Below are 27,328 nucleotides of genomic sequence, written 5' to 3' on the forward strand. Positions count from 1 at the left end.
CCCTGCGCCAGCCCCCCCCAGCGCTCCGGCCGGGCCGGGCCGGGCCGGGCCGAACCGAGCTAAACCGGGGCCGGGCCGAGCCGCCGCCATGTGGCTGGGGCCCGAGGAGGTGCTGCTGGCCGGCGCGCTGTGGGTGACGGAGCGGGCCAACCCCTTCTTCTTGCTCCAGCGCCGGCGGGGACACGGCAAAGGGGGCGGCCTCACGGGTGAGGCGCGGCGGGGCCGAGGGCAGGCTCCGGCCCGGGGGGGCGCTGAGGGGCCGAGAGAGGCGCGGGGCTGTGCGGGGGCTGTGGGGGACCCGGAGCGGGCGGCGTGAGGGGCCTCGGCCTTCTCCGGGACATCCCCGGGCGGCCCCGGCCCTCCCCGCCTGGTCCGGGAAAAATTGGGTTGGGATAAAGGGTTTTTGGGTCACTGAGCTGGCCTCGGGTCCTTGGGGTGTGCTTCATACCCCCAGAAAAAGGTTTTGGTGGGTGAAAGCAAGGTGTGGTTTGTTATGAGCGTTGCTGTGATACTCGCAGATCTTGCTGTGGTACTCGCGGCTATCGCTGCGATAAATGTATCGCTGTGGTACTCCCAGGTATCGCTGTGGTACTCCCAGGTATTGCTGTGGTACTCTCGCTGTGGTACTCCCAGGTATTCCTGTGGTGCTCCCACATATCTCGGGGACACTCACGGTGCTGCGCGTGGACGGAGGTGAAGTCATCTGCTAACTGGCAGTCACGCAGCTGAGCGGTAACTGTGTGTGCCTCGTCTCCATGGCTGGGGACAGGGACCGTTAAACGAACGTAACTGGGACCAAGGCACGATGTTAACGGCAACAGAACTTCCTCCCTTTGCAAACACCCCGTGTACGGGCAGAATGCCCGCACAGTTATGTAAATAAAACAAAGGTGCCTCTTACATGGGTTGAGTTACGCACAACCAGCCTCATGTGTTGGCCCTGCGGACCAAGTACAAAAACTACAAACTACAGAAATGACACAATTGATAAACATCCTTAGCATATTTAATCTTTTTCACAATACTTAAAATGGTTTTGAATTACTCCCTTATGTAACACTTTTGTGTAATTTTTGTGTGTGACTATATAAATGTATTCTGGAATTTCCCGGTCTCTTTACAAGGAGAAGTCACCCTTGGTGCTGCTCTGGAAGATTAAACATTTAGACCGATCTTTTCTTAAGTGGTTGAAGCTTTGAGCCAGTTTGCTTCTTGAGCAAGTTCAGCCTAATGAGAGTCTTCTCCAGAGCCCCTGCGTGCTGGAAGCCGCATGACCTCCTTACAGAGCTGTACAGCTGCAAGTTAACATCTGGGAGTTAGAACGTAGATATTCAGCCAAGCTAACAAGTTGTTTAAATCGCTGTTGTACTCAAGTTCTTGTCTCCGTGTCTTGTTACTGGCATGCGTGTCAATATATATGATACATCCAGTGTTGTTATAGAAAGTATACAAAATGAGTTTTTAATCCATATTCTGCCGACCACTATGCACAAGAAACCTGGAGCCAAAGCAGATCCTGTTGTGCTGGATGCGCGCGTATTTGTTTTAAGGATTGCCAAACTCTATGTGGATGTTCTCCGGATGATGGTGTTATCTGTGGTGCTTCTCTTGAAGTAGGCTCAGTGCTATGTCCCTAATCTATTGCTTGCTTTTGGATAGCTGAGGGAGATAAAGGGGAGGAGGAAGAAGTTTCACAGATAGTGAAAGATACGGGTGAGTACAATTTGCTCAGGCTCACTGAAAGCGTAGGGAGGATGGCAGGGAATCGGGCCTGGGTCTCCTGAATAGCATTCCAGAGGAGCAACTGGGTTCCCTCTGCATATTCTAAGGTTAGAAAATGAAATCATGAGGCTGCTGTAAAATTAATTCATGTTAAAGGTGCTCATAGGACATTATATAGAATTAATAAAGCCAAGAATCATCTTAAATATTTGATTTAACTAGCAAATTGACTTAATTGAAATGAATGGATTTGCTTTGCAAAGTCTAGTGGCGGTCAGCATTTAGTTCTGAAAATGTCTGCCTTTTTATTTAACATCATATTAAAAAAAATAACTTCTGAATTACCAAATTTTGGTTCTTTACCTGAATCTTTATTTAATTGAGGTACTTACAGGAACGTCACTGACACCTGGGAGTACCAGTTTTTCTAGAACTATTTGATTGCATTTTAGAACGGATCTTGCTTTCTGTTTGCATAGGTGATGCTGAAAGATACAGATTGGAAACTTACATCTTCTAGTTTAGTGGCTTAAAAATCAGTTAGTAGCAGAAGTAGGGAGATTCTGGAGACTTCGTATTCTTGTTGTAATCATTTGGATGCAGTGATAGAAGATCTTAGAGGCTTATGGGATTATTGCCCACACTGAGGACAAAGCTCTGTTTTTCAAAAAGTATTTTTGAGACAAAGTTAACCTGAAGACGTTCCCCTTTAACTCTCTCTCGATTTGTCCAGATCCCATGGAGAGAAATGCATTTAATTTCATTATAAATCTCTCCTAGGAAGGCAGAGGATCATAATGAGGTTTAGTAGATATTTAATTGCCATCTAAACTTCAGCCATTAACAGTGGGATTACCTTTGATGGCTCATAGGTAATTTGTGTTCAGTGACTGGATTTATGTCTTCGTTTTCTTGACCAAGTACCATCACAGGGTGCATAATAAGAACACTGGTACTTCTCTGTAGTGTCAGTGATGTATTTTTGCTTAACCCAACTCTTTGGCTTGATACTGCATTGCTTTAATATCTGTATCTTTGCTTCCTAGGTCTCCTTGTGGGAACATTAGATGTAGTTCTGGATTCCAGTGCCAGAGTTGCCCCGTACCGTATTCTGCATCAGACTCAGGACTCTCAAGTGTATTGGGCAGTAGCGTGTGGTACGTATTGACGTGACTCTTGTCAGAGGCTGGATTCATGTTATTCTATTCCCTGTTTTCTTCAGGTGATCAGTTACCCACATAGGAGTATTCTGTGACTGCTCTGGAAATTTGGATGGGGCAGAAGGTGATGCCAGAAATGGCAAAACCTCTTGGTATTGTTTAAACTATAGGTTGTGGCCATAAGGCTCTGTAAAAACTTGTGGTTCTGCAGATGTTACGAAATTTGTGTCTTCCAAGATATATTGGTTTGTAGGGTCATAGTGCATTGCTCAGAAAATAAAGCTGTGATGACAAAGATGGCTGTGGGATAAAGAGTGCTGTGCCAAAACCTGCTTACCAGGAACACAGTACAAGATGGGAACGTGTAAGGTCATTCAAAGTGCCAAACACTCTTGTAGAAATCTTCTTAGTGTTTTGATCCTTTTTTTTTTCTTCTGCTATTTCTGGCCTGTAATAGATGTATAGCTATAGTGTATCTGTAAAATATATTAATATATCTCCTTTAAAACAGCAAGAATTCTTGGCCTCTTATACTTGACAGGTGTAACTGCTGCGTTGGAATATTGTGGTACAGCCTTCTGGTATCCAGGGGTGAACTTTGCTTAAGGCTTTCAGTCCTACTGGTTGCTGAAAAGAAAATATCTTAAGACATTTGTTAGGCTGACATTGTTTACAATAAGCATCTTCACTTCTCACATTGTGGTTGAGAAGTAAAATCTGAGCATGAAGAAATTATTTGCTAAGCCTACAGATGTTGAAACCTTGTTTTCCCTGTTTCCATCTTGTCCCCAGGCAACCAACACAATATTCTCCCTTGCAGAGCTGCTTAAATTCTGCAGGAGAGAGCTTTAGAAATTGCTGTGTTCCACAGAAACTCAGTTTCCCTTTTGATGAAGGAGGAGGCAGAGAAGAAGAAAACAGGAAAATAAGATGGCAGAACAGAAACTGAATAGGGAAAAAAAAAAAAAAAAAAAGAATAGTAGCCACACATGGTGCAAATCATTCTGTAGTACCTTGACACTCAGTGAGTGTGTTTTTGTACAATTTCAGTAGTGCATTAGCTGATATTCTCAATATTTCAGTTACTTTGAAGTAATGCAGCATGGTAGAATGAGATGGGCTATATAGCAACTGTATGGAATTTGATAAATTATTATACCAGAATAAAAACATTATCCTCATCCAAAGAACTGTTTTTAATCATATCATATATTCTCATCTTACTGCCAGAAGAAGAGTACTGGCATTCACTTAAAGTTATAAAATTGACATGGTTATCTAGCTGAAAAATGTCCATCTTTAATGTATGGTTTGTCATGCGTAAATGCTAGTGGGCAACGTTCTGGTTATTCATGCAGCTTCAGCCTTCAGCACTTTGTTCTTAGAACTGTCTTTGTAGGAATTGCAGAATTTTAGTCATTTTGTGTATGTTATTCTACTGTTGTTCATAGAAAGACCTCAACTGTTGAGACCTGTCTTTTAGCAGGATGTTTGCTGTCGCTTGGTGAGAGATGCAGGTCATGAAACAAACCAGAAGATGGGATTTGTTCCCCCTCCACTAATGCTTGACTGTTGGTGTGTTTGCTTGTTGGTTTCTTTTGATGACCAAAGCATCCTGTAATTGATAATTCTGTGCTCTTCAAATTAGCCGTTTTATATTATTCAAAATTAGTTATGCTTCAGTTATGCTTCAAAAACAGTGTCAAATGGCTAGAGTAAACATCAAGTAAACTTACACACAAAAGCAGAAGAAACTACATTTGTTGTCTAATCCATGGTCGTGTACACAGAAACTCGAAGTCATAGCCCTGCAGTCCTCTGAGACAAGACAGCTTATTTGCTTCTAGTTTTTGGTTTCAGGTTCTGGAGTTATTTTTGCTGATGAAACCACAGATTAGCTGGGGTTTGGTTTTGTGGCCAGGTATCCAACTACAAATACACAAATATTGTTTCTTTGCTGAAGCAGCCTCTTAAAAAAGAAAGTCAGGCAGAGCAGTAGCTTTAGGGGGCTGCTGGTGTTTCCTGCTGTTTTCTCCGTTGCCATCATTAACCACATTGATGGGTTTAATGTTCTAGCAGAGAAGGGAGGCATGCTGTTAACATTTCTACAGATCCCATTGCTGAGAGCTTTTTTTTTTTTAAGAAAGCAAAGAACTCAGCATCTGACATTTGAATACTTTGGTTGCTATTTGTTTTGTAATTGTACGTTCTCTGCTGCCCGTGAAAAATGAAACCCCTTTGTAGGTGTAAAAAGTTTGATTGTTCTGAAATTTCAAGTTTCTTCTGAAAGTTCATTATTTTTATTCTAGACGATTAGGAATTAAAAGAGTACTTCTTCTGTGGAGCGTGACAATGCTTTTTGTCTGGGAAAAAAAAAAAAAACAAAAAACACTGCTCTGCTGTGTAATTGCAAATAGGATGATGTGTTGGTAGTGTGCTTATTATCCTCAGTGGCAACTGAGATGTTTCATTAGAAACATAACGGTGTGTATATAATATCCTCAACATGTATACAGTTGGTGTGTTCAGTGTTTGATCACTGGTAATTATTAATTTACTGCTATAAACTTGGAGAAAAAAAAAGAGCTTGTTCTAATTTCTTCTTTTCTTTGCTCTTCCCTTCATCTTTCACCCCTTCAACTAGGATCATCTCGTAAAGAGATCACAAAGCACTGGGAATGGCTGGAGAATAACTTACTGCAGACTCTGTCCATCTTTGATAACGAAGAAGATATCACCACCTTTGTCAAGGGCAAGATACATGTAAGGGACATGTTTCCCTGAAGGACTTCTAGATCCCGATAAAGAATAGGGAGGTGGTATTAAGAACTTTTTTACCCTTGGGAGGGAGGAAGCAAGAGCTCCATTGCAGAGATTCAGACATACATTTGAAATCATCATGAAATTCATACTATATTGTCAGCGTGACATTACATCCATAACACTGGACAAATGTTGAGGGGGGAGGTTATGGGCAGTAGATGTCAAGGGACAGCCTACTTAGGGTAGCAAATTAAAATCTAATCTCTTATTATAATTCTTGCGAACCTTTGACGCGGTGTTAAACTAAAGTTGATCTAGGAACAAATGTGGGGGAGAGAATTCTAGACAGGTGTCTCTGCTTGTTGTGCAGTTAACACACTTCAGATGACCAGCCCACAGATTCTGCAGAGTAAAAACTTTAACATTCAAGTTTTTTATTGAACAGCAGCAGTTTGAGGCTTTTCTAATACTCTTGTCAGGTTTCTCTGTAGTTGCTTTGTCTGTGCGAGAGAGATTGTGGTAATTTGTTTTTCCTTCTGGCCGGTCAAGATCTGACAGCTTGCAGAGTTCAGTGCTTCCTGACAGATGGTGATCTTCCTGTTGAAGAAGCGTGTTTGCAAGCGAAAGCAGACCAGTTCTCCTGCAGGGTGTTCAAAGTGTTACCAGACCAGCTGTGAGAAATGCGGTCAAACGTTAAATGTGAACACTTGGTGTATGTGTTCAGGAGCAGATCAGCTCATAGACTCCCAGGCTATCTGACTGCTCCTTCTACATGTCTTTACTGTTTCTCTAACTTGACAGGAGAAATGTTAACTGCTGTGTTGTGTTTCTTCTTTCTGTCTTCCGGATTGCTGCTGTGACCTTTAGCTGTATATTCTGTCTGTCAGCAGGCATTTCTTATCTCTATGTCTCTCCTCCCATGTCCTTCAGGGAATTATTGCTGAAGAGAACAAGAATCAGCAGCCCCAGAGCGAAGAGGATCCAGGTAAATTCAAAGAGGCTGAACTGAAGATGCGGAAGCAGTTTGGGATGCCAGAGGTGGAGAAGTTGGTCAATTACTATTCTTGCAGCTATTGGAAGGGGCGTGTACCCCGGCAGGGCTGGCTGTACCTCACTGTCAATCACCTCTGCTTCTATTCCTTCCTACTGGGCAAAGAGGGTGAGTTATAAACTTACTAGTTGTTTTCCTGCTATTTCCCGTGATCTTTTTGATGCGGGTGATCTTTCATGGGGATTTTTGTGTTTTTTTTAGCTGAATGGTGTTTTTTTTTTTTTCTCTCTCTTTAGGAATCCTTTGAGCTCTGGCTCAACCTGTAGATCAGTCCGTGCACTCACAGGCACTTCAGTAAAGTTTAAACTGCCAGGTTGTACACCTGGGCTTTTACTTGCACAGAATTAGAAAACCAAGTAATTTTTTGACTTCAGTGGGTTTTGTTTGGGAACCACCACCTAGTATTATTTACAAAGCTTAAACCCCTGAGTACGAAGTTAACTTGCTAGAAAGAAAGAATGAAAACATGAGTAATTATAATTGAAAGCATTTAATGGATAGAAGAGAGTCCTTTGGAACTGCACTATTTCTAGTCCAGCTATTCCCAAAAAATATTTCCAAGTACTTTTGGAGAACCCAGTAAAAGTTTGAAGAAAAGAATCGTGCATGTGTAATCAGAGAAAAATACTGCTACATTTAGAGCTTTCTTGCTGCTTGAGCTTCATTTCTGATTTTTGTTTCATCTAAGTTTGTAATAATAGCTTTTCTGATGTGGTTTTTTTTTTTCCCCAGTGACACTGGTGATTCAATGGGTGGATGTAACCCAGCTAGAAAAAAATGCTACACTGCTGTTCCCTGAGTGCATTAAAGTGAGCACAAGGGACAGCGAACTTTATTTTTCCATGTTTCTTAACATCAATGAGACCTTCAAGTTGATGGAGCAGTTGGCTAACATTGCTATGCGGCAGCTACTGGATAATGAGAGCTTCCTACAGGACAAGTCCCTCCCAAAGCCCAGGAAGCCTCTTAAGAACATCTCTGCACTAAAAAGGTGTGTGTTTCCAGCAGTGAGAACGCAGAGGAAAGGGGACTGTAATAATAAATCTGCATTGCTGTGTAGCTCTTAGGTGCCCCTGAGTTTCTCTCACTCTAGGTAACGCATCACTTAGTTCAGTCATTAGCCCTCTGCCTGTTGTTTTTTTTCCATCCCTAATTGGTATTGAATTCACATAAACCCTCATGTCTTTCTCATGCATGAAGGTACAGACTAGAGGCTCTCAGAAGGAATTTTCAGCTTCAAACTGTTGAAAATCATATTTTTAAAAAAGTGTGAAAGAAGAAAATGACACTGGCCCCTTGGCCTGAAGTCCAGAATTTATATAAATAAATAAATACGTTTATTGCAAAAAATCCTTCCAATGGGGACTTTTCTTAACCGTTTCTGAATCTGATATAACATTTAAGTTTCCCAGATTTCTGTTCTGAGATGCATTTGCCTATTTTGTCTTGTATTGCAGGACATACCTTGTCAGTGAAGCATGTCAGAAGGCTGAAAGAGGAGTCAGATAAGGGGTGGCATCTCAGTTAGAGAAATAAATAGTAAGAATTCACAGCACAGTCTGGAGTTTGTTATTGGAACGAACACTTATGCTAGTGTTTGTGGGGTTTTTTCAAACGAGAAAAAAACTCTAGGGACTACTCTCTACTTTTTCCCAGAGACCTTGATGCTCGAGCCAAAAATGAATGCTACCGTGCCACTTTTCGGCTGCCCAAGGATGAATGCCTGGATGGCCATACAGACTGCACCTTGTGGACACCATTCAACAAGATGCACATTCCTGGCCAGATGTTTGTTTCCAACAACTACATCTGTTTTGCCAGCAAGGCAGAGGAGGCTTGTCATCTCATCATTCCTCTCAGGGAGGTGGGGATTTCTTGGCTGTATATTACTACAGTGTTTTCTTATCTTTTTGTCTGCTTCTAGCTTTTGTGCCATGCTTTGCAGATAATGGAGGATCTGCTAGATCCAAATACCATGTGCCTTTGTCTTTGTCTTCTAGGTGACAATAGTTGAGAAGGCCGATAGTTCCAGTGTCTTGCCCAGCCCTCTGTCCATCAGCACTAAAAGTAAAATGACCTTCTTCTTTGCCAATCTGAAGGACCGAGATTTCTTGGTACAGAGAATCTCTGACTTCTTGCAAAGAACACCATCCAAGAAACCATGCGGCAGTGACAGGGAATGGAAGTGGAATTTGGGTGATGCTGGATGCGAGGTACTAAGGAAATAGGTGGGAGGAGCGTTTGTCCACCTTTCAGGCGGACACAGATAGTTCTTGAAGGATGGTATGAAGGAAAAGCCAGAACTGTAGCCACCTCTTCTCTGCCACCTCTGTCTCCAGTCTGGCAGATATGTTTTGTATGACTGTACAACAATAGAAATACTTTGTTTTTTATCAGTGTAAATGTTTGCATTTTCTAGGAAGTTCCAGAGTTGCCTTCCAGCAGCCCACTTGCAGTTAGCCCCACGTCTGCTCTCAACAATCGACCTGTCAACTTCTGCGCAGGGGAAGTGCCAACAGCCTCCCAGGGACTGCTCAAACTTTTCAGAAGGAATTCTGAGGAGCTCTTGGGACCCAAAGGGGTAAATGATTTTTTAATTTAAAGCAATTAACTATAAATAGTGTATAGTAGGTAGCAGATTTCCTGTCCTGCTCTGAGACTCTGTAAATGCATTTTCTCCCTAGCTTCTGTCACCTCTGCAGTATCACTGTCTGTCACCATGATAGTGCTGCATAGATGTAACCTGACCACCAGCTTACTGTATCAGTACTGAGATACATGAGTAGAGGCTGAGAAACTTATATTACTGTGCTTTTGGGATACAAATTAGTATCTGTGAAGAACTGCTTTTCTTCAGATCAAAGCAGTAGAGAACTGGTGTCTCTGCTTCCTAGGCAGTCATCTTATACCATGGTTCTTGCATTTATGTAAAGATTTGCAAGGTGTAATGTCATTGCACAGCCCACGTTCTGTTGTGGAGACGACTTAAAGCAGGTCGGAACTGATTCAGAACAGTATAGATTAGCATACACCCTTTTATTCAGCAGGAAGAAGAATATCTTTAGGTGTCACAGTGCATTTCTTTCATGAAATGGAGGCCTGAGTACCCAGAAATCTCCTGTTATGCAAATAAAAAATGCTTTGATCTCCTAAAATGGCGATGTTTGTTCCTGTGCAGGCAAAGGAGAAGATGAAGGAAGAGTCTTGGAACATTCATTTCTTTGAGTATGGGAGAGGGATGTGTATGTATCGCACTGCCAAGACTAGGGAGCTGGTGCAGAAAGGAATCCCAGAGAATCTTCGTGGAGAGCTGTGGCTACTTTTCTCAGGTAGGAGGTGGTGCTGGACACTTTGGCAGCTAGCAGAAATAAGTGTTCTGCATATCGCAAGGGAAAAGGTATAAATCACAGCTCATTTCAGAAGAAATAAATCAGAAGTTAACTCCACCTGAATGTTACTTCATGGTGGTTTTGGACAAAAATGCAGTGATTGCATTACTAATATGACCTTATTTGTGAGTGCAGTAGCTCTTTGGTCTATTTTGTCTGAATTTCAGTGTCAGGACCTACACTCTAACTTGATGCTTTAACATTGAGTTTGTTTCTATACTTTCATGTCTGTTTGTAGTTGCTGAGTTCGTGTATTGCTTCCTGGATACCTCTTCTCTGACGCTGTGGGCATAGAGTCTGTATTTTGAAGCACAAGAAATGATGCAGTATTTATTTGTCATGACAGGGGCTTGGAACGAGATGGTCACTCATCCTGGTTACTATGGAGATCTCGTGGAAAAGTCAATGGGAAAGTACAATCTTGCTACAGAAGAAATTGAGAGGGATCTGCACCGTTCTATGCCAGAACATCCTGCCTTCCAGAATGAGTTGGGAATTGCTGCCCTCCGGAGAGTCTTAACAGCTTACGCATTCAGAAATCCAACAATTGGGTACTGTCAGGTAAGAGAGAAGTCTTAGGCTTATTAACCGGTATGGTTACCATGACTGTATCGGATCTTTTCAGCAGTTCTTTGTTCAGTTTCAAGCTTTTCCTTCGTGCTGCCCATATGGTGGAAAGAAGTGGTGATGTTGCAAGGATCTCTTAATTATCCTTTGGATGCAGGATTTATATCGACTTTGCACATTTCTGTTACATGTGGTGACACATTCTTTTGGTAGTTTTTCTGCTGGAGCTCTCGTTACTTCAAGAAAAGCATCTCCTGGTTTCCTTGAAATAAGCAATGAAATTGAGTGAATGGCGAGGCACATGAGCAATATATCACAAATGAAGCCAGTTGCTTGTTTGCAAAACAGCTCAGTAGAAATTCAGACTTGTTTTGTGTATTTCTCTGCCATGAGAGGTTCTGGTTACATTGTTCTGTTATGATCAAAGTTTTTTCTGAAAACTTTGAAAATCATATATGGTCATGTTTATTAACAAAAGTGCTTGACAAAGAGTAGTTACATTATCTGCTGCCTCACAGAGGAACTGAAACAGGAAGGTTAATTGGCTCAAGGTCACATAGTGACTCAGATACCAGTAAAAGCTGGAAATAAATCTGACTCTCAGTCCCACAAGACTGCTTTGCTGTAATCATGCTTTTTAAGTTTAGCTGATCTGTAATGACAGAATTTTCATGAAGGTCTTCATGTTTCTCTGTCTCTCTGTATTTAATGCTGCCGGCACATAGGCAATGAACATTGTTACATCAGTGCTGTTGTTATACTGCAATGAGGAAGAGGCTTTCTGGCTCCTAGTGGCTTTATGTGAGCGGATGTTGCCAGATTACTACAACACAAGAGTAGTGGGTGAGTCTTTGTCACTTTCATGCTGGTGCCTGGATTTTTCAGCTACAGTTCTATCAGCATCTCTCGGGAATATTTTGTTTCTTCAGAATTAATAAAATGTGATGGGTTTTAAAGATGAAGCACAAGCCTGTTCCCTTTAAAGTTGCAGGTGTATGATGGAGGCATAGGAAGAGACACTATGGGCTACCAAACTAAACAAGGAAGATGGAGTCGAGAATAATCTCCATCTATATGTGTTGTGTTTATTAAGAATAGGGTAACAAATCTAAACAAAGGTGTTAGTTTTAGTTCTGATGTTATGAAGCAGATAGGAAATCAAAGTGAGCTCACGCTGTTTTGTTTAATAATTAATTAGCGTGGTTATAGAACCATGACCCCGCAAATTGGAGTTCTGACATTGTTCTTGTCTCTTCTCCCAGGTGCGTTGGTGGACCAAGGCATCTTTGAAGAACTTACACGAGAGTATCTTCCACAGCTGTCAGAAAAGATGCAGGAGCTAGGAGTGATTTCCACGATATCCCTTTCTTGGTTTCTCACACTCTTTCTCAGTGTCATGCCCTTTGAGAGTGCTGTAGTTATTGTTGACTGTTTTTTCTATGAGGGCATCAAGTTTATCTTGCAGGTGTCATTGGCCATACTTGATGCCAACATGGAGAAATTGTTACAGTGCTGTGATGAAGGTGAAGCCATGACTATTCTGGGCAGGTACCATTAGTTGTTCTTATTTATAACTGAATGGTGATGGTACCCTTTTTAGTCATCATTCCTTTCTACCATATAAGAGAGAGTCTTTTATAGTTCCGGTTAATTTCATTACATAGCAGGTCATATAAATTTGTCTAGGATGAAACTTGAGCACCAGAGATGTTTGCTATTGCTTTCTGCAACAGCTGAAACAAATTTTCAGATGAAGTATGAGCTGAGGAATCCCATATTTATAGAGTTGTTTGCTTTGTGGCATACTACATTCCTGTTTCTCAGTTTGAATTTGAAATCCACAGGGTTGCTTATCCAAAATTCACAGAAGAATTCTAATCCACTATTAAGAACAAGTCCTGGCAAGAATGGCCTTCTTGTAACAGAAAACTTTCATCAGGCAGATATTTCCTAACTATAGTAAATAAAAGATTTTCTTGTTTGAAATGTGAATCTGTCAGAGATCTTCAGCTTACTGCTGGGAGCCTGCTTTTGAAAAGAATAGATACCCCCAAAATAGAGTCAAAATCAGCTGTCTGTCAGAGATGTCGAGGATAGCATTGTAGGTTAGCTGGGAAAAACTAAATTTTCCTATATGTTTATATTAATAAGACAAAGGAGTTAGGACTGATGCATTTAGGATAGTACTGCTTTTCTTTGACACTAATCCTGGAGTCTTGGATCTGTTTGTTTGTTCGTTTTCTCCACAGGTATTTAGACAATGTAGTTAACAGACAGAGCGTCTCGCCCCCTATTCCCCACTTGCACGCCTTATTGACGAGTGGAGATGACCCACCACTTGAAATTGACATCTTTGACCTCATAAAAACATCCTATGAGGTCAGGTTCTGACTTATTTTTTGCCTAAGTGATTTTTCTCTCCTAAAATCCAGTTTTATAATAATGCAGCCAGAATTTGAATTGCTCATAGCTTGAGGTGCTCAAGGACTGCATGCTCAAGCCATTAATCTTCTTGCTTGGTATAAGTAGAGCCTAACACTTTTGACTATTTTGGATTCCAAAGAGTCTCTCCAGCACCAATGGAGACTGGCAAAAATCATGAGGTATGCTGCAGAAACATGGAAGCATCCCAGTTCATTTCCATAGTTTTTTCTCACCTTTTTGCTGCTGGTAAAAGGTTTCTGGGGGTTTTAGATCAACTCTGAGGGCCCACTAAACTTGTTAAAGAACATGTAACTGAACAGGGATTATTTGTTCTTTAGGAGATGATGCTGACCTGGTCTGCTTTTTTTTTGTTGTTGTTTTTGTAGAAATTTAGTAATTTGAAGGCAGATGACATTGAACAAATGCGTTTTAAACAAAGGCTGAAGGTGATCCAGTCTCTAGAGGATACGGCCAAGAAGAGTGTGGTATGTGACTCCCAGATTAAATGAGCTACCAAATGGCATGTTGTTGTGGTTTAACCCGGCTGGCAGCTAAACACCACACAGCCGTTCGCTCACCCTCCCCCCTCCCTCTCTGGGATGGGGGAGAGAAACGGGAAAGTGAAGCCTGTGGGTTGAGATAAAGGCAGTTTATTAAGATAGAAAATAATAATGATAATAATAATAATATGTACAAACAAGTGATGCACAATGCAATTGCTCACCACCCGCTGACCGATGCCCAGCCCAACCCCGAGCAGCCGGCCCCCCCAGCCCGGCTAGCCACCCCTATATATTGTTTAGCATGACGTCAGATGGTATGGAATACCCCTTTGGCCAGTTTGGGTCAGCTGTCCTGGGTTTGTCCCCTCCCAGCTTTTGCTGCACCCCCAGCCTGCCCGCTGGCAGGACAGAGCGAGGAGCTGAAAAGTCCTTGGCTTAGTATAAGCAGTGCTCTGCAGCAATTAAAACATCAGCATGTTATCAGCACTCTTCTCATCCTAATCCAAAACATAGCACCCTACCAGTTACTAGGAGGAAAAATAACTGTCCTAACTGAAACCAGGACATATATAAATGCAATGTGTTCTGCTTTAAGAATCAAGAAAGTTTGCTCTGTAGCAAACCTGGTTTTAAGTCACTTAAAGAATGGCACTTTAATGTGAGACGTGGATTTACTGGCTGGAATAAAGGATTTTCAGTTTTCTTCTTCACATAGGTCTAGTTAATCTAATAAAATGGTTTAAAGTGATGGGGCATGATCAAATGAGATACTTGGCATGGAGGGAGATAAAAACCACTTATAGGCCTTGTAATAGTCTCTGCTGTCTAACGCTGTCTGTTTTCCTATTTGCCTGTAAGTTTTGAGAAAAGCTAGATAGCAGATAATTATTTTTCTTCCGTTTAGAGAGTATGCTAGTATGTTGGGGAATTTTACAGAAGGGTTCATGGCCAGAAAGGAGTATTGACATATATTGCAACTATCTCCCACATCCCAGGTGGGGAACCTTCTCCACCTGTTTCTTTTGCTGTTGTTTTTCTGTGCATCTGAGTCAAATATCAGAAGATAAAAACAAGAGGGAGGAGCAACATAGGGTTCTCGGTGCTGCAGAAACAGGAAGTAATCAGTAATTTTTTACTAGCTGCTTAAAATGTCAGTGGTTTCTGCTTAACCAGAAACTGTCTTCTTGACCTGTAATCCATAGCAATGGAAGGTATTGGAATGGTTATGTTTTCTGTCCTCTCTTGTGTCATATCTCCTTGCAATTGTTTTCTTCTCTTCTTTGTTACACAGATATTTCAGTGAGTCATATGTAATTTGTCTAGCTTTGAAATAAATAGCTCACTCTGTTTTCTCACTAACTGTAGGTCCGAGCTGTGTCTGGTGACATTGGTTTCTCGATTGAAGAACTAGAAGAGCTGTATGTAGTGTTCAAGGTAAGAACCTATAGAAGCTTTACAGTGAGGAAGAATTTGTGCTGACACAGAACAAATGTCAGAACAAGTCAAAAAGGAAGTAATGACTCTGTTTTTATTCTTGATCCAACTTGTCAGAAGCAGATGTGGGGTTCTGTTATATGTGGTGCCACTGAGACTGGCTCTGTTACGAAATGATTCTTGGGGGGCAAAGATGCTCAAACTGAATTCACAGTACTTGAATGATGCTTGTTCAGAGAGCCCAATCAAGGGAAAGGAATGTCACACAGCACTTAAGGAGCTAGAATTGATTTATACCTCAGTTTTTATTCTCAAGTTTGCCATGGAGTTGCTCTGTAACTGTAAGAGCTTTGCCTCTGCCTGTGTATGCATTGTTGTAAAAAAAAAAAAAAAAAAAAAGATGTGACCAAACTGCATTTACCAAAGTCACTGCAAATTCAGTTCCACTATGCTATAGACTCAGTTCTAAAATCTGCATGTTCCCTTTGCAGTAAATACTGAGTTGCATTTCATTCAAACCTGAAATAATCTTTTGTATTTTTTCACTTAAATTTGTTCCATATGGATTTGTGAAATCCCTGTCTCTTCCTTCACATCAGACTATTTTGTAGTGAAATAATGCTAGCAATAATGGTTGAGATAAACAGTGTGTCTGAAATATCTCACCTCTGCTTGTTTGGTGCTATTCTTGAGCTATAAGAAAATCTCCACTCCCATGGATTGTTGTAGTATAATATAACCTGACCTATCAATCCTTTTCCTCCAAAGGCAAAGTATCTGATGAGTTGCTACTGGGGAAACAATCGTGCTGCAGCTGCCCGCCGAGATCAGAGTTTGCCTTACCTGGAGCAGTATCGCATAGACATGGAGCAGTTCAAAGAGCTGTTTATCAGTTTGACACCCTGGTCCTGCGGTGCACATACACCTGTGCTAGCAGGACGCTTGTTCCGGCTTCTGGATGAGAACAGGGATTCTCTCATTAACTTCAAGGAGTTTGTTACAGGGATGAGTAAGTGGTATTTCTGGAAATCTTGGCATATTATAAAAAAAAAAAAAAAAAAAAAAAAAAAACATTTTCTGTCCTCTTCCAAACAGAGAACTAAAAAAATAAAGAGATGGTGATGTTTGCACTATCGTGAAGGGAGGGTTGACAGTCTTACAACATGTTTCAGGCAGAGCAAAAGATGCCTTTTTCCTGCTAGACAGTCTCCCATTTTGGGAAACAATAGGTAGTAAACCTACAAAATTAAGCTTTGCTGGGGATATTTCTTTGCTGCTTCTGCAGAGAGCTTTATTCAGCATAGCATTTCCTCATTGCATTGGAACTCATTCTGTTTTGAGCTTGTGTGCAGAGGGTGATTCTTTATCCTAACTGCTATTTTCTTACTCTTCTGATTTATTTATTTTACTTGCAGGTGGGATGTACCATGGTGACCTCACTGATAAACTCAAAATACTTTACAAACTTCATCTGCCTCCTGGTGAGTGATTGCTTCAATATACCACTTCTAGTGAGCTTGTTCTGTTCTGACATGCAATAGAAAGGGATGCCTCATGATTTTTGCTGATGAAATGGGTAATACCACTGTTCAGTTACCTTAGAGATCTTGACATTTCTTTCTCTGTGAGTACAGCTCTGAATCCAGAGGAGACAGAGTCTGCTTTGGAGGCCACGAGTTATTTCACAGAGGATGTTACGACAGAAGGTAATGCAACAGTTTCTGCCTGTACCTCTCAGTTTAGGTAGGAGTTGCAGCACAAATCCATGTGCTGTGAGCAGTGATTTTTGTAAGGCATGGTCTCATGGTGGGCAATGTGTTAAAATTGCCAGTGATTTTGAGTTGGCTGCCGTTATTGCATGATGGGAAAGAAGTTTGGAACTTAAACTGCTGAGCACCCATTTCATGCAGGACACAGCACGCTCTGAAGCACAATCAGAGACTGCTGAGAAGGAGCAGTGTGCTTTTACCAGTTCCTGTCACCCTGACTTGGGTTTTTCATGCAAGTCTCATTGTCTCTCTTCTTGTTTTTGTTTCTTTCTCTGTGTTTGTCTCTGTGTGGCCTTTTTCTTCTTTTTTTATCTGGGATATTGTCCCCTCAACCTCTCTTTCTGCTGCTCCAGTATCTCCTTTTGTCTCAGAGCTGGATTTCTGCCTGCCCTGTGAGTCTCAAGGTCAGTCCATGGATTATGTGCACACATTGAGCATGGCTGTAATGCTGATATTTTCTGCCAGCACCAACATGCTGTTTTAAATGCTCTGAAGTTGCAGCTCCTCTCTCATGACATTCCCTCTGCGCATAAAGTACTATAAGTAATTACACACACTTCAATATATTCTATCTATTGTGTTTCAACCTTGGCCAAAATAGGTTTTGTCCATCTTATTTCAGTAGAAATTATCTCACTGTAGAACCCATCAGGAGGGAAGTACGCTCAGAGCAGCGTGGAGGGCTTGCTGGCCTAAGTAGATGATCCTTGTGCCATCCCTGTGCTTTCTCCATAGTCTTCTAATTTAAAGGAAGAAGGATTCATGCTGTTGAATTGTAAAACTGTCAGTAGACTGACTTACTGTATCTCTTAAAATACAGTTTTAGGGATTGTCAAATAGGAGGTTGGAGTATGTTTGTGCTTAATGTTTACCAAAATGGAATAATGCTCAAAAAAAAAAAAAAAAAAAAAAAAGGTTAAATAAAAGGGGTAGTTGCACTGTTTGGTGCTAGATGGCTAACTGAATAAGTCTGAGCTCAGACATGATTTCCTGTGTAGTCTAGTGACAATATAGGGAACCAGAAGTGAAAATCATAAAGTTAGACTCTGCAAATTCCTGCCAAAATGTCTGCTCAGCCCATGAGTAATGGACAGTGTAGACATTAGTCACTTACCCTATTACCCTATGTGCTCAGTAGTGGAGTAGTTTTTTCCATTTGTTATCTTGCTTTGGATAGCTGAACTTTTGTCTTTAAGCCATGCCATTGCTTAGGTGCCTTTTGCGACTGTTTCACCCTTTCTGCCATCTCTCTCAGCTGTTTCATCCACTTTTTCAGTGTGGCTTCTTTGTTTCCAGTTTATCCCAACACCCTCATGCTTCTGTCCTGTGGGCGTGTGTGATCTAGCTTCTATTAAATATATCCATACATGATTTTAGTTTGGATATGAGTTATCTGATATTCTTCATGTGTTGTGTTGTTGAAAATCAGATATTAATGACTTTTTAATAATTTATTTTTAGAAACCCCAGAAGACAAAGGAAGAAGAAATGACAACGGTCAAGAAAAAGGTAATTTCGTCATAAAGAGACCCCACATTCCAGTCTTGTTTCTTTCATATTATCAACTTAATTGTCCTTTGCTGTATCATGGAGACCTTTCAAAGTGTCCTGCGTAGACAGTGATAAAGTGGGACGTGAGCTGCAAAGTAGCCCTCTCTCATGCCTTATTGCTCTGACTTTTTAGCATACCAAGATCATAACATTTGAAAATCGTGTTTGGTTATTTATCAACAAATAGAATTCATTTATTAGAAGTCAGGCTAATGCAGGAATGTTAAGATTGCAGCCCAGAATGCCAAGTGTATCCTGGGTTGCATCAATGGAGTTGTGGCCAGCAGGTTGAGGGAGGTGACTGTCCCCTTCTACTCTGCCCTTGCGAGGCCCTTCCTGGAGTGCTGCATCTAGATTTGGGGCCCCCAGAACAAGAAAGATGTGGACCTGGACCTGTTAGAGCGGGTCCAGAGAAGTGCCACAATGATAATTGGAGCTGGAGCACCTCTCCTATGAAGAAAGGCTGAGAGTGTTGGGTATGTTCAGCCTGGAGAAGAGAATACTCCAGGAAGACCTTACTGCAGCCTTTTAGTACTTAAAGGGAGTTTATAAAAAGATGGAGAATGACTTTTTACATGAGCAGATAGTGATAAGACAAAGGGGAACGGTTTTAAACTAAAAGAGGGGAGAATTTAGATTAGATGTTAGGAGGAAATTCTTCACTCAGAGAGTGGTGAGATACTGGACCCGGTTGCCCTGAGACATTGTGGATGTCCCATCCCTGGAAGTGTTCAAGGACAGGTTGGATGGGGCCAGGCGCAGCCTGATCTAGCAGGTGGCATCCCTGGGGGTTAGAACTAGATGTTATTTGAGGTCCCTTCCAACACAAGTCATTGTGAAGATGTTTGCTCTACTGAACTTTGTCAGATAAACCAGCAGAAAACAATGCAGCTTTCCTGATAGATGCTTTCCTGAGCTGTCAATAAAACCTGCTTCCAATGCCTTTTTTGCTGGCACGGGGTTCTCGTTGTCTGAAACCATTAACCGCCTGGCAGTAGTGCCTTGGTCTTGTCTTGCAGAGGAGAAAGGTACCAGTCCACAGGACTATAGATACTACCTAAGAATGTGGGCCAAGGAAAAAGAGTCCAAGAAAGAAACTATTAAAGATCTCCCTAAAATGAGCCAGGTAAGAACTGAATCTGAAGGTTTCCAGTTAGATGACTGACAGCTTATTGGAGAATTCAGCAATATGTGGCAGCTATTTTGCCAGCATGCTCAGTCATTGCCAGTAGATTGCCTTGCTCTTCTGATCTGGTGAGCTTTAGAAGCCTCTAGTTCTACACAGTTGTGTTTAATTCCTCAGTGGACATGTAGCTGGCTGTCAAACTGCTTTGTTTTCACCAGTAAAACATGTTTGAGCCTATGCCTCCGGGATCATCGCTTCCTGGAAGACCTGCAATCTTTGTTTTCCCTCTAGAGCATTATGTTTCAGATACACCATCAGTCATACAAACTTGTTCGGCTCTTTGTTATTGCATTGCCTGAAGTTAAAGCTGCTTGGTAGAGAGCAAAGAATGTGGTCACAAGAGAGTCTGATGACTAGTGCCACCTTTTCTGTCTCTAATTTCCTTTATGGGTGCTTTTTATACCAGTTTAGAAATGTGTAGAAGCTGACCACAGGAGAGAGAAGCAGGGCAGAAGTAAAACTTCAGGTTTTCTCAGTTGCGAGCATGTTAGTATTCCATTCATTGGGCAGCAAAAATACTGCCACTGTTAAATTCCTAGCTGTGTCTCCATTTAACCTCTACAGCAGAGAGTTTGCCCGTATTTGGACTGTTCTGAATCAGTAAAAGTCACTACTTGATGGGGAGGCAAATAAATGAAGAGTCAGGCAAAGCAGTGCCTGTTGCTTCATCTACCACTGTCAACTTTTTGCAGCCTTAAATATGATTTTTGGTCTTTGTCTTTGAAAGGAACAATTCATAGAGTTATGCAAGACCCTTTACAACATGTTCAGTGAGGACCCCGTAGAACAAGAGCTGTACCATGCAATTGCCACTGTAGCCAGTCTCCTCCTGCGAATTGGGGAGGTTGGAAAGAAGTTCTCCAGCAGACCTGTAAGGAAGTCTGAGGACTGCAAAACAAACAGTACCCAAGATCCTGTGAGTGAAGAGGAGTCACCAACATCTGAACAGAGTCAGAATTCAGCAGTGGAGCAGCAACCCCAAGCTGACCATGAGGACAAGACCTGCGGAGATGCTCAGGCAGAAAAAAACCAGCAGGAGAACCAAACTCTAGGAGATGGGTCAGGGGAAGGACAAGGCTCTCCTTTGCAGCTGCTATCAGATGATGAAACCAAAGATGATATGTCCATGTCTTCCTACTCCATGGTCAGCACAGGCTCCCTGCAGTGTGAAGACATTGCAGATGACACGGTCCTGGTTGGTTGTGAAGGTGGCAGTGCAGCTGCCAGGTACGGCAGTACCATTGACACTGACTGGTCAATCTCCTTTGAGCAGATCTTAGCTTCCATGCTGACTGAGACGGCCCTTGTAAACTACTTTGAGAAAAAGGTCAACATTCTGCAAAAGATCAAAGACCAGAAGAAGGTGGAGAGGCAGTTCAGTTCATCCAGTGACTACGAACTTTCCTCCGTGTCGGGGTGAACTCAAAGCAGTAATTGTCTTTGGGAAATGAAACAGGGAGATAATGTGGCAGATGGCAGGATGGTTTGATATTTTGTTTGTTGTTTTTTTCTGTTATTGTTGTTCTTTAATCAGAGACCAGTAACTATACAATTACGATAGATTCTGATCGATACGGGGCTTCAGACAGTGACTGCTTTGTGTAGGTGCTTTTTTGGCTACTTGGGCTGGCAGAATTAGATTTACATTCTCAAGAGCCATTAGAACCTAATAGCCCCTGCCATACAGAATTACCACCGTAAATTATGCATGTCTGCCTTTTGCTATCTTTTATTTTAATGAAGTTTTATTTCAGACGGTAACTGCTCCTTGCCTGCCCTTGTTTGCTGTAGGTTCCTGGGTAACTTGCACAGCAGATGCAGCCTGGCTTGAAACCATGTTCACATCTGGCTGCAGTCTGAGAGCTCATGCAGTGTCCTCAAGTGCTATAGGACCCTGACCTCTAAATAGTCTTGTAAGTTCTTCAGTGCTGTTCTGTGACCCAGCAGCTGTAATGCAGATGTGCCCCACTGCTCCCAGCACCCTATGACATTCTCGGATCTGCTGGTTTCTTTCAGGTTTGGCATTTTTATAGCATGTGATGACTTGTTTCTTACTCAGCATTCAGGAGACAGTTTTCAGATAAACTCAGTTTTCCAGCTTTTGCTCTTCTGTTTCGTTGAAAGCCCCTGTTTTTAGTTTGTCTGGGAAGCCACAAGCTCCTTGACATCATTGCAGAAGTAATATTAAGTCAATCAACGGGCCCTTGACAGTTGTAAGGAGGGAGTATGTTCCTGACATACAAGTCAGTGAATCAGCCTCAGCATTGCAGATCTGTGGCACGCTGGTTTGCTGGACTTTCCCTGGTGATACAGAAAATATTCATTTTCTTGCTGAGTCTCTTTATTTTTTTTTTGGCTAACTAGCCATGGGTCCAATTTTCAGAAAGACTCCTAAGCATACTGTGATCAGTCAGCCCTTGCAAATGCTGGGGGTAGGAAGATGTGCAGGAGCGCTGTGCTGCAGCTGCTGAGTGTGTCCCTTCTGAACATCTCGTGTACAAAGTGTCTAACCACGGACGTGCTCGTAGAAACTGCTGCACATCAGAGGGCATTTACACCTAAGGAGGAAGAAGTCAAAGCGGTGCGGTGCTCTGCCATCAGCCCGTTATGGGAAACCCAAATAGACTAGATCTCTTTCCAGTTAAGGAGATTAAATAACTGGGAGACTGAGCAACCGCTCTCTAAATCGGCAAAGCCCAGAAGAAACTAAGAGTTAGAGAAGAAACTAAGAATTAGCCTTCTGATAGCAGGGCATCCACTCCGAGGAAGGAGAATTAGTGCTGTTTGTACAGCTGAATTCATCTCGGTGCACAAGGATCTGCCTCGAAGGGCCAGAGCAAGACATGCTGGTGCTCAGCGAGAGCAAACCCCGCACTGAAGGCAAGGTTTGCTACAGCTTTTGGCTGGCATTGGGAATATTAAAGGCTGGGAAGGACGCGTGTGGTCGGATGTTCCCATTTAACACTACTCGGTGTGCTACTCAGTGTTAATTCCCCCTCGTGACGTTCTCTGTGTATTCACAGCTCGTACATATTTCTTATTTTCCTGCCTCCTCTGTCCTGTACCCGGAGAGCAGCCATGAGTAAAACCGCTTTTACTAATTATTCAGTAATTTATTGTAATTTTTTAAAAGTACAAATACTACATGTGATTTTACACTGTCTGTCTGTCTGACCTGTCATGTACTCAATAAACGAACCAGAACCCTACGGGCATCCTGGGCTGCCTTTTGTTTGTTCATTGAACGGTGCTTGGTCCTTGTCTATGGCAGTAACTTTAAAGGGCAGACTTGGGGTGGCTGGAGTGAACCTTTATTATCATTCTGTGTATTTACTGGCTGTGTGTTTACTTACATTTGGGTGGCTGGAGTGAATTTTTATTACTCTGTGTATTTATTTGCTGCGTGGCGCTCGCTGTCACGAGCTTCAGGACAGGGTGAGAGCTCCTGGTTAGGTGGCTACACAACCATGAGATGCTTTCCTCTAGGAATAAGGGCCTTGTGCTCTAATTAAGGACCGTACCCCTCGCTGACACCCCTGGGCAGGCAGCGTGAGGCCGCTCGGGCACAGCCCGGGGCTTCAGCCCCTGGGTCCCCCTCCACGGGGGGGGCTTCGTGGGCGGGGCTTAGCATACATGGAGGCGTGGTTTTGTGCGTTTGTGGGCGTGGTTTGTGCAAGTGGGGGTGTGGCTTCGCGGTTTGGGGGCGGGGCTCGGAGAGCGACCCGGCGGGAGGCGCGCGGGCAGCGTGGTGACGTCACCGGAAGGCGGGCGTTGCCGTGGCGACGGCGGGCGGCGGGATGGCGGCGCCGTGCTGGGTGCTGCGCTGCTGCTCGTGCCGCCTCTTCCAGGCCCAGCAGGTGCGGCCGGGCCGGCACCGGGACACCGGGGAGCGGGCACCGGGCCGCGGCTGACCCCCTCTGCTCCCCCCTAGGCCAAGCGGAGCGCCAAGTGGAGCTGCAGCGTGTGCGGGCAGCGGCAGGCCCTGCTGAAGGTGAGGGCCGCGGCCTCCCCGCGAGCGGCCTCCGCTCCTGCCGCCCCCCCCCCTGCCCTCCGCCCTGCTTCTCCCCGCAGGTTTACGGCCGGGGGTCGGGCCGGGACTGCAGGCACCACGTCCAGAAGCTAAACTCGCTGCAGGGGGAGGCGGAGGAGGCGATCGCTCGGACAACTCGGTACGGGAAGGGGGGGCGGCGGCCGGGGCACGGCTCACACGGCCGCAGCCGAACAGCGCTCACCGCGGGGGGCTGGGCTGGGTGCCGGCCCTGTCCTCTCCCTGTAACGAGCTGCTTCTTGAGTTGTGGCCTGGCGTGGTTCTTTTAACAAGGACTTCCTTCAGATAAGCTTAGTTGGTTTAGTGTATGTTCATTATGCCTTTACCCGCTAAAATACGAGGAATAAGGTTAGGTTTGGTTTTCTTTAGTTGTGCTTTCTTACATGCTGTCTGAGCAGCCAGCTGGCAGTGCCCGTCCCTCAGGCTGACAAGCAGTGCAGCTTGGCACCCCGGGGAGAAAATCCTCCACTCAGCTGGTGCTGCCTCACTGCAGGTGTTTGAGGTTTCACATGGTGAGTCTGCTGAGTAATCCTTGCTATCGACAGAAGGAGTGCAAAAATCTGGATGTAATTCCTGCTGGGCTGGAAAATCTGAATAGCGCTTTCCTGTTTATTTAATTCCTGAGTCTGTTTATGAATTGCCTGATCTTGAACTGGTCTTGAACTAGTACTGCTTCCTTTTCACTCAAGGGTATTTTCAGAAACCAGTCAAAGCCAGTTACATAACTTAGCTGCGTATATGCAGTGCTTCAGGGTTAAGCTTTGGGAGGAGAACTCTGTTTGCTTCATCAGAAAGAGTTGGTGTTGCTTTTCCCAAAACGTTATGAAATAACTTCCCTTTTTACTTGCTTGCTGGGGATATAATTAGTGGGTTTAAGCTGTTGTCCCAGAAGACATGCTGGCATATCTGTAGTTATGATGAATTAACATTTCTCATTTCATGGTTAGCAGCTTTAGATCAGACTAGCGACTCTATTTGTATAGGAGGAAGGTAGGCTACTCTCTATCTGTGTTTTTTCCCAGTATTTGGACAACGTATCCTGAAAGTCCTTGTCATCTATGACCTGCTTTTCTATAGATCCTTGTTTGTTTGGTGTTTTTTTTCTGATAGGCTTCCTACCCAGTGTTCCTATCCATTCTTTCTACCCAATCTCTTTTACTATGACTAGATGATTTGAAAAATACAAATAAGCAGACTAATTTGTTTGTAAGCTGGACAAGAAACTGCAGCTGAAATTCCATCTCTTTTAGGTGCATAGAAGAATCTGTAAATGACAACGAAAATATAGCAGCCCGTGGTGAAGACAGTTCAGTCCAGCAGGTAAGATACCTACAAAGCTGAAGTACCAACCCATGCTGACCTCTGGGTGAATCAAAGTGAAGTTAGTGATCCCCTTATATTGGTTCATACAGCTGAGATGACCGTGTATATGATCAGGCTCCAGCAGAGAGAATGAGTTGTATGCAGAAACTCTCTGCTCCACCAAGATAATGAACCTGGGGACAAGACACAGAAACATGTCCTATACTGGCTTTTCATTTGAGGCATTCTGCACATACATGACAATGCCAAAATTGAGAACCTTGTGTCTTGCTGTTTTTATTAATTCTCCAATGTTGTAGGAGGGACGAATAGAAGTCAGTCGCTGGAGTAAGTATCTGGACAAGGGCAGTGAAGATCAGGAAGAGGAGGAGGAGGAAAGTACAGAAAGGCAACAGTTCTGTTCCCAGAGGAAGAATGCTGTAGAAGAACAAAGGTACAGAAAGAACGTTTGTTTGTTTTCTTTTCTTTTTTGTAATAATTCCTGCTTCTGAGTGATTACACTTGGTTTGGGGATGTGGGAGGTATTTCATCTCTGGTAGCTGAACTAAGTACAGGCTGCAATGAATAACTTGACTTAGCCTTTTTATTGCTAGAAGTATGCTTTTTCTGAACACTCCTGGTGATTTGTGTTAAAGTTCACAGTGGAGCTAAGCAGTCCTCTTTGTGAATGGTTCTTTTGGCCAGGAAACAGCGGAAGAGATTCCTCTACAGTGATGTTCAGGAGCACTCAGAGGAAAATGGAGCTTTCCAGCTTGCCTACCAAGCCAAAAAGGTTAAAACCTATTAAGTATTTTAGTTGTAGAAGATGCTTCCTACGAGTAAAACAAAACAGTGTTCCCCTTGCTTCTTGTATGTCATTGTAATTTTGAAGTTCTGTAGGTCTTCTACTGTTCATCTATTTCAGTAACCAGAGAGGTGAAGACAATTGTATTGGGTGTCTCTCTCTGAAAGGTTTTACTCAGGCAAAAGCAATGCCCTCTTGTGTAAGCTAAAAGTGGTTGAGCCAGATTCCTCCATCAGCACAGCTGCTCTCTGTGCTGTTTTGCCTTTGAGCAGCAGCACTTGTTTAGCATGCAGGTATTAAGGTTACTGTGATCATCTGCCCTGCCAGGTGACTTGAGTCTTCACAGCCCAGAGTTCATGGGCCCACCCAGAGCATTAGACTCAGCTCTGCTTCAGAGTGCTAGTGAAAACTTAAGTTTATTTGAAGGATGGGAGTGTGCTTTCTTTGTCTTCTTCTGTGAAGCTTTACTGTATATGCTGGATTTATAACGAAGCTCTCTTTCTTGTTACAGCACAAGAAATGTTCAATACCTGTTCCTGATCAAGGTGACGGAAATGCTGTTTCTGCAGACAGTATCGTACCTGCTGTCTGTCAGTCTGTAGTGCTACGGGAAAATACACAGCCCCCAACCGCTTGTACCAAACCCTCAAAGTGGGAAAAATTTCTTTCATGTTCTGACGATAGTGAAAATGCTGCCAGGGTCACCTTGTCACCACAGGATGGCAGTGGAAGGTTGGGGCTACACCGCACCACTGCAGTAAGTATAGCCACTGGATGCACAGAAGAAGCTCAGAGCGCTCTGCCTCCAAGTACAGGTTTTAAATTTAGGAAGTCCAGTACTAGCACTGAACAGCTTGCCTTAAAACCGCCTGGCAGCATGCTGCCCAGCAACAGTTGCTCACAGGGGAAGGATGCACTGGTCAAAGAACCTCAAAGCCAATTGTTACGGGCTGGAACTGGTATCCTTGACGCTGCTACAGGACCCCCTACGACCCCCCCTGTTAAGTGTAACACTGGGCCCAAGCCTAGCAGCATTTCTCGTGAACGCCTCTTCTGCACTGGTGAGGAGTTTGATGACGATTTCTGAGAAATTCAGGCAGCTCCAGCATTGCTTGCCTTTTTGTATGCCTAGCATATGTTTGGTATATTGAGTACTGAAGGGGGCTTTAATTGCACTATTAAAGTTGTTTAAATGCTATACAGTTGTCTTGTGGGGAGAGACCGCTCCCATGGGCAAGTGCTGGGTTCGTATGATGTTATCTAGCAAGCATCTTAGAAATGAGAATGGAAGTAGGTCAGCTGAGTGGGGAGTGGAAGAGGGAGAAACATCCAAGTCTCTAAGGATCTCTGACCAGTACAATGAAATTCTGTGATTATCTGTGATTAACTCCCCATTATAAACTACACCCCTTTTCCCACCTCTGTTTAGATCTCCCTTAGCAACCCTTTCTTCCAGAGTTGCAGAGCAGGCTCCAGAGCCAACCCAGTTGATTTCCTTTCAGTAGTGTATAGCCCTAAGGGTCTGCTCAAATAAAACCCCCACTGCATGCAGGAAAAGAGTACAGTCCCAGGCTGCCTCCCTGGTGCTGGGAGCTGCTCTAGGCATAGGCTATCTTCCACTGAAGTTCTAGTTAGAGTAATACAGCTCTGATCA

At 43.2% G+C, this 27,328-nt stretch overlaps 2 protein-coding genes across 6 annotated transcripts in view; both read left to right on the top strand.

The window, feature by feature from the left end:
* Nucleotides 1-22,734, top strand: part of TBC1D9B (TBC1 domain family member 9B) — a 23,151-nt gene extending 417 nt beyond the window's left edge. The window contains exons 2-23 of one of the 4 annotated variants that reach the window (XM_035338554.1): nt 1-206; nt 2,769-2,879; nt 5,527-5,645; nt 6,576-6,804; nt 7,429-7,687; nt 8,353-8,560; nt 8,697-8,909; nt 9,116-9,277; nt 9,875-10,025; nt 10,432-10,646; nt 11,378-11,495; nt 11,915-12,200; nt 12,902-13,031; nt 13,463-13,561; nt 14,945-15,013; nt 15,782-16,022; nt 16,429-16,494; nt 16,648-16,719; nt 17,136-17,186; nt 18,244-18,291; nt 19,332-19,459; nt 20,247-22,734. In XM_035338554.1, coding sequence (XP_035194445.1) covers nt 89-206; nt 2,769-2,879; nt 5,527-5,645; nt 6,576-6,804; nt 7,429-7,687; nt 8,353-8,560; nt 8,697-8,909; nt 9,116-9,277; nt 9,875-10,025; nt 10,432-10,646; nt 11,378-11,495; nt 11,915-12,200; nt 12,902-13,031; nt 13,463-13,561; nt 14,945-15,013; nt 15,782-16,022; nt 16,429-16,494; nt 16,648-16,719; nt 17,136-17,186; nt 18,244-18,291; nt 19,332-19,459; nt 20,247-20,939 — 3,786 coding nt within the window. In that variant the 5' untranslated portion in view covers nt 1-88 and the 3' untranslated portion in view covers nt 20,940-22,734. The remainder of the gene's footprint in view (nt 207-2,768; nt 2,880-5,526; nt 5,646-6,575; nt 6,805-7,428; nt 7,688-8,352; nt 8,561-8,696; nt 8,910-9,115; nt 9,278-9,874; nt 10,026-10,431; nt 10,647-11,377; nt 11,496-11,914; nt 12,201-12,901; nt 13,032-13,462; nt 13,562-14,944; nt 15,014-15,781; nt 16,023-16,428; nt 16,495-16,647; nt 16,720-17,135; nt 17,187-18,243; nt 18,292-19,331; nt 19,460-20,246) is intronic. The other 3 variants (XM_035338555.1, XM_035338556.1, XM_035338557.1) reach the window with 3 other exon arrangements.
* Nucleotides 22,735-23,242: 508 nt separating this feature from the next.
* MRNIP (MRN complex interacting protein) lies at nt 23,243-27,223 on the top strand. Of its 2 annotated transcripts, none has more exons than XM_035338565.1 (7): nt 23,243-23,376; nt 23,451-23,510; nt 23,591-23,688; nt 24,818-24,887; nt 25,190-25,323; nt 25,575-25,674; nt 26,183-27,223. In XM_035338565.1, the coding sequence occupies exons 1-7, from the start codon at nt 23,317-23,319 to the stop codon at nt 26,759-26,761; spliced, it is 1,101 nt and encodes a 366-aa protein (XP_035194456.1). In that variant the 5' UTR covers nt 23,243-23,316; the 3' UTR covers nt 26,762-27,223. The 2 variants fall into 2 exon arrangements, with proteins under 2 accessions (XP_035194456.1, XP_035194457.1); XM_035338566.1 differs by having other exon boundaries at nt 23,246-23,376; nt 25,575-25,662; nt 26,186-27,223.
* The last annotated feature ends 105 nt before the right edge of the window (nt 27,224-27,328 follow it).

This window comes from Oxyura jamaicensis, chromosome 13 (assembly GCF_011077185.1).
Source record: "Oxyura jamaicensis isolate SHBP4307 breed ruddy duck chromosome 13, BPBGC_Ojam_1.0, whole genome shotgun sequence".
Taxonomy (NCBI): Eukaryota; Metazoa; Chordata; class Aves; order Anseriformes; family Anatidae; genus Oxyura; species Oxyura jamaicensis.

What these genes read in the sequence shown, in the direction of transcription:
- MRNIP (XM_035338565.1), top strand. Translation starts at nt 23,317, where the DNA reads ATGGCGGCGCCGTGCTGGGTGCTGCGCTGCTGCTCGTGCCGCCTCTTC. An exon ending in GCCTCTTCCAGGCCCAGCAG is followed by an intron (nt 23,377 to 23,450) that starts GTGCGGCCGGGC and finishes GCTCCCCCCTAG; the next exon opens with GCCAAGCGGAGCGCCAAGTG. An exon ending in GCGATCGCTCGGACAACTCG is followed by an intron (nt 23,689 to 24,817) that starts GTACGGGAAGGG and finishes CATCTCTTTTAG; the next exon opens with GTGCATAGAAGAATCTGTAA.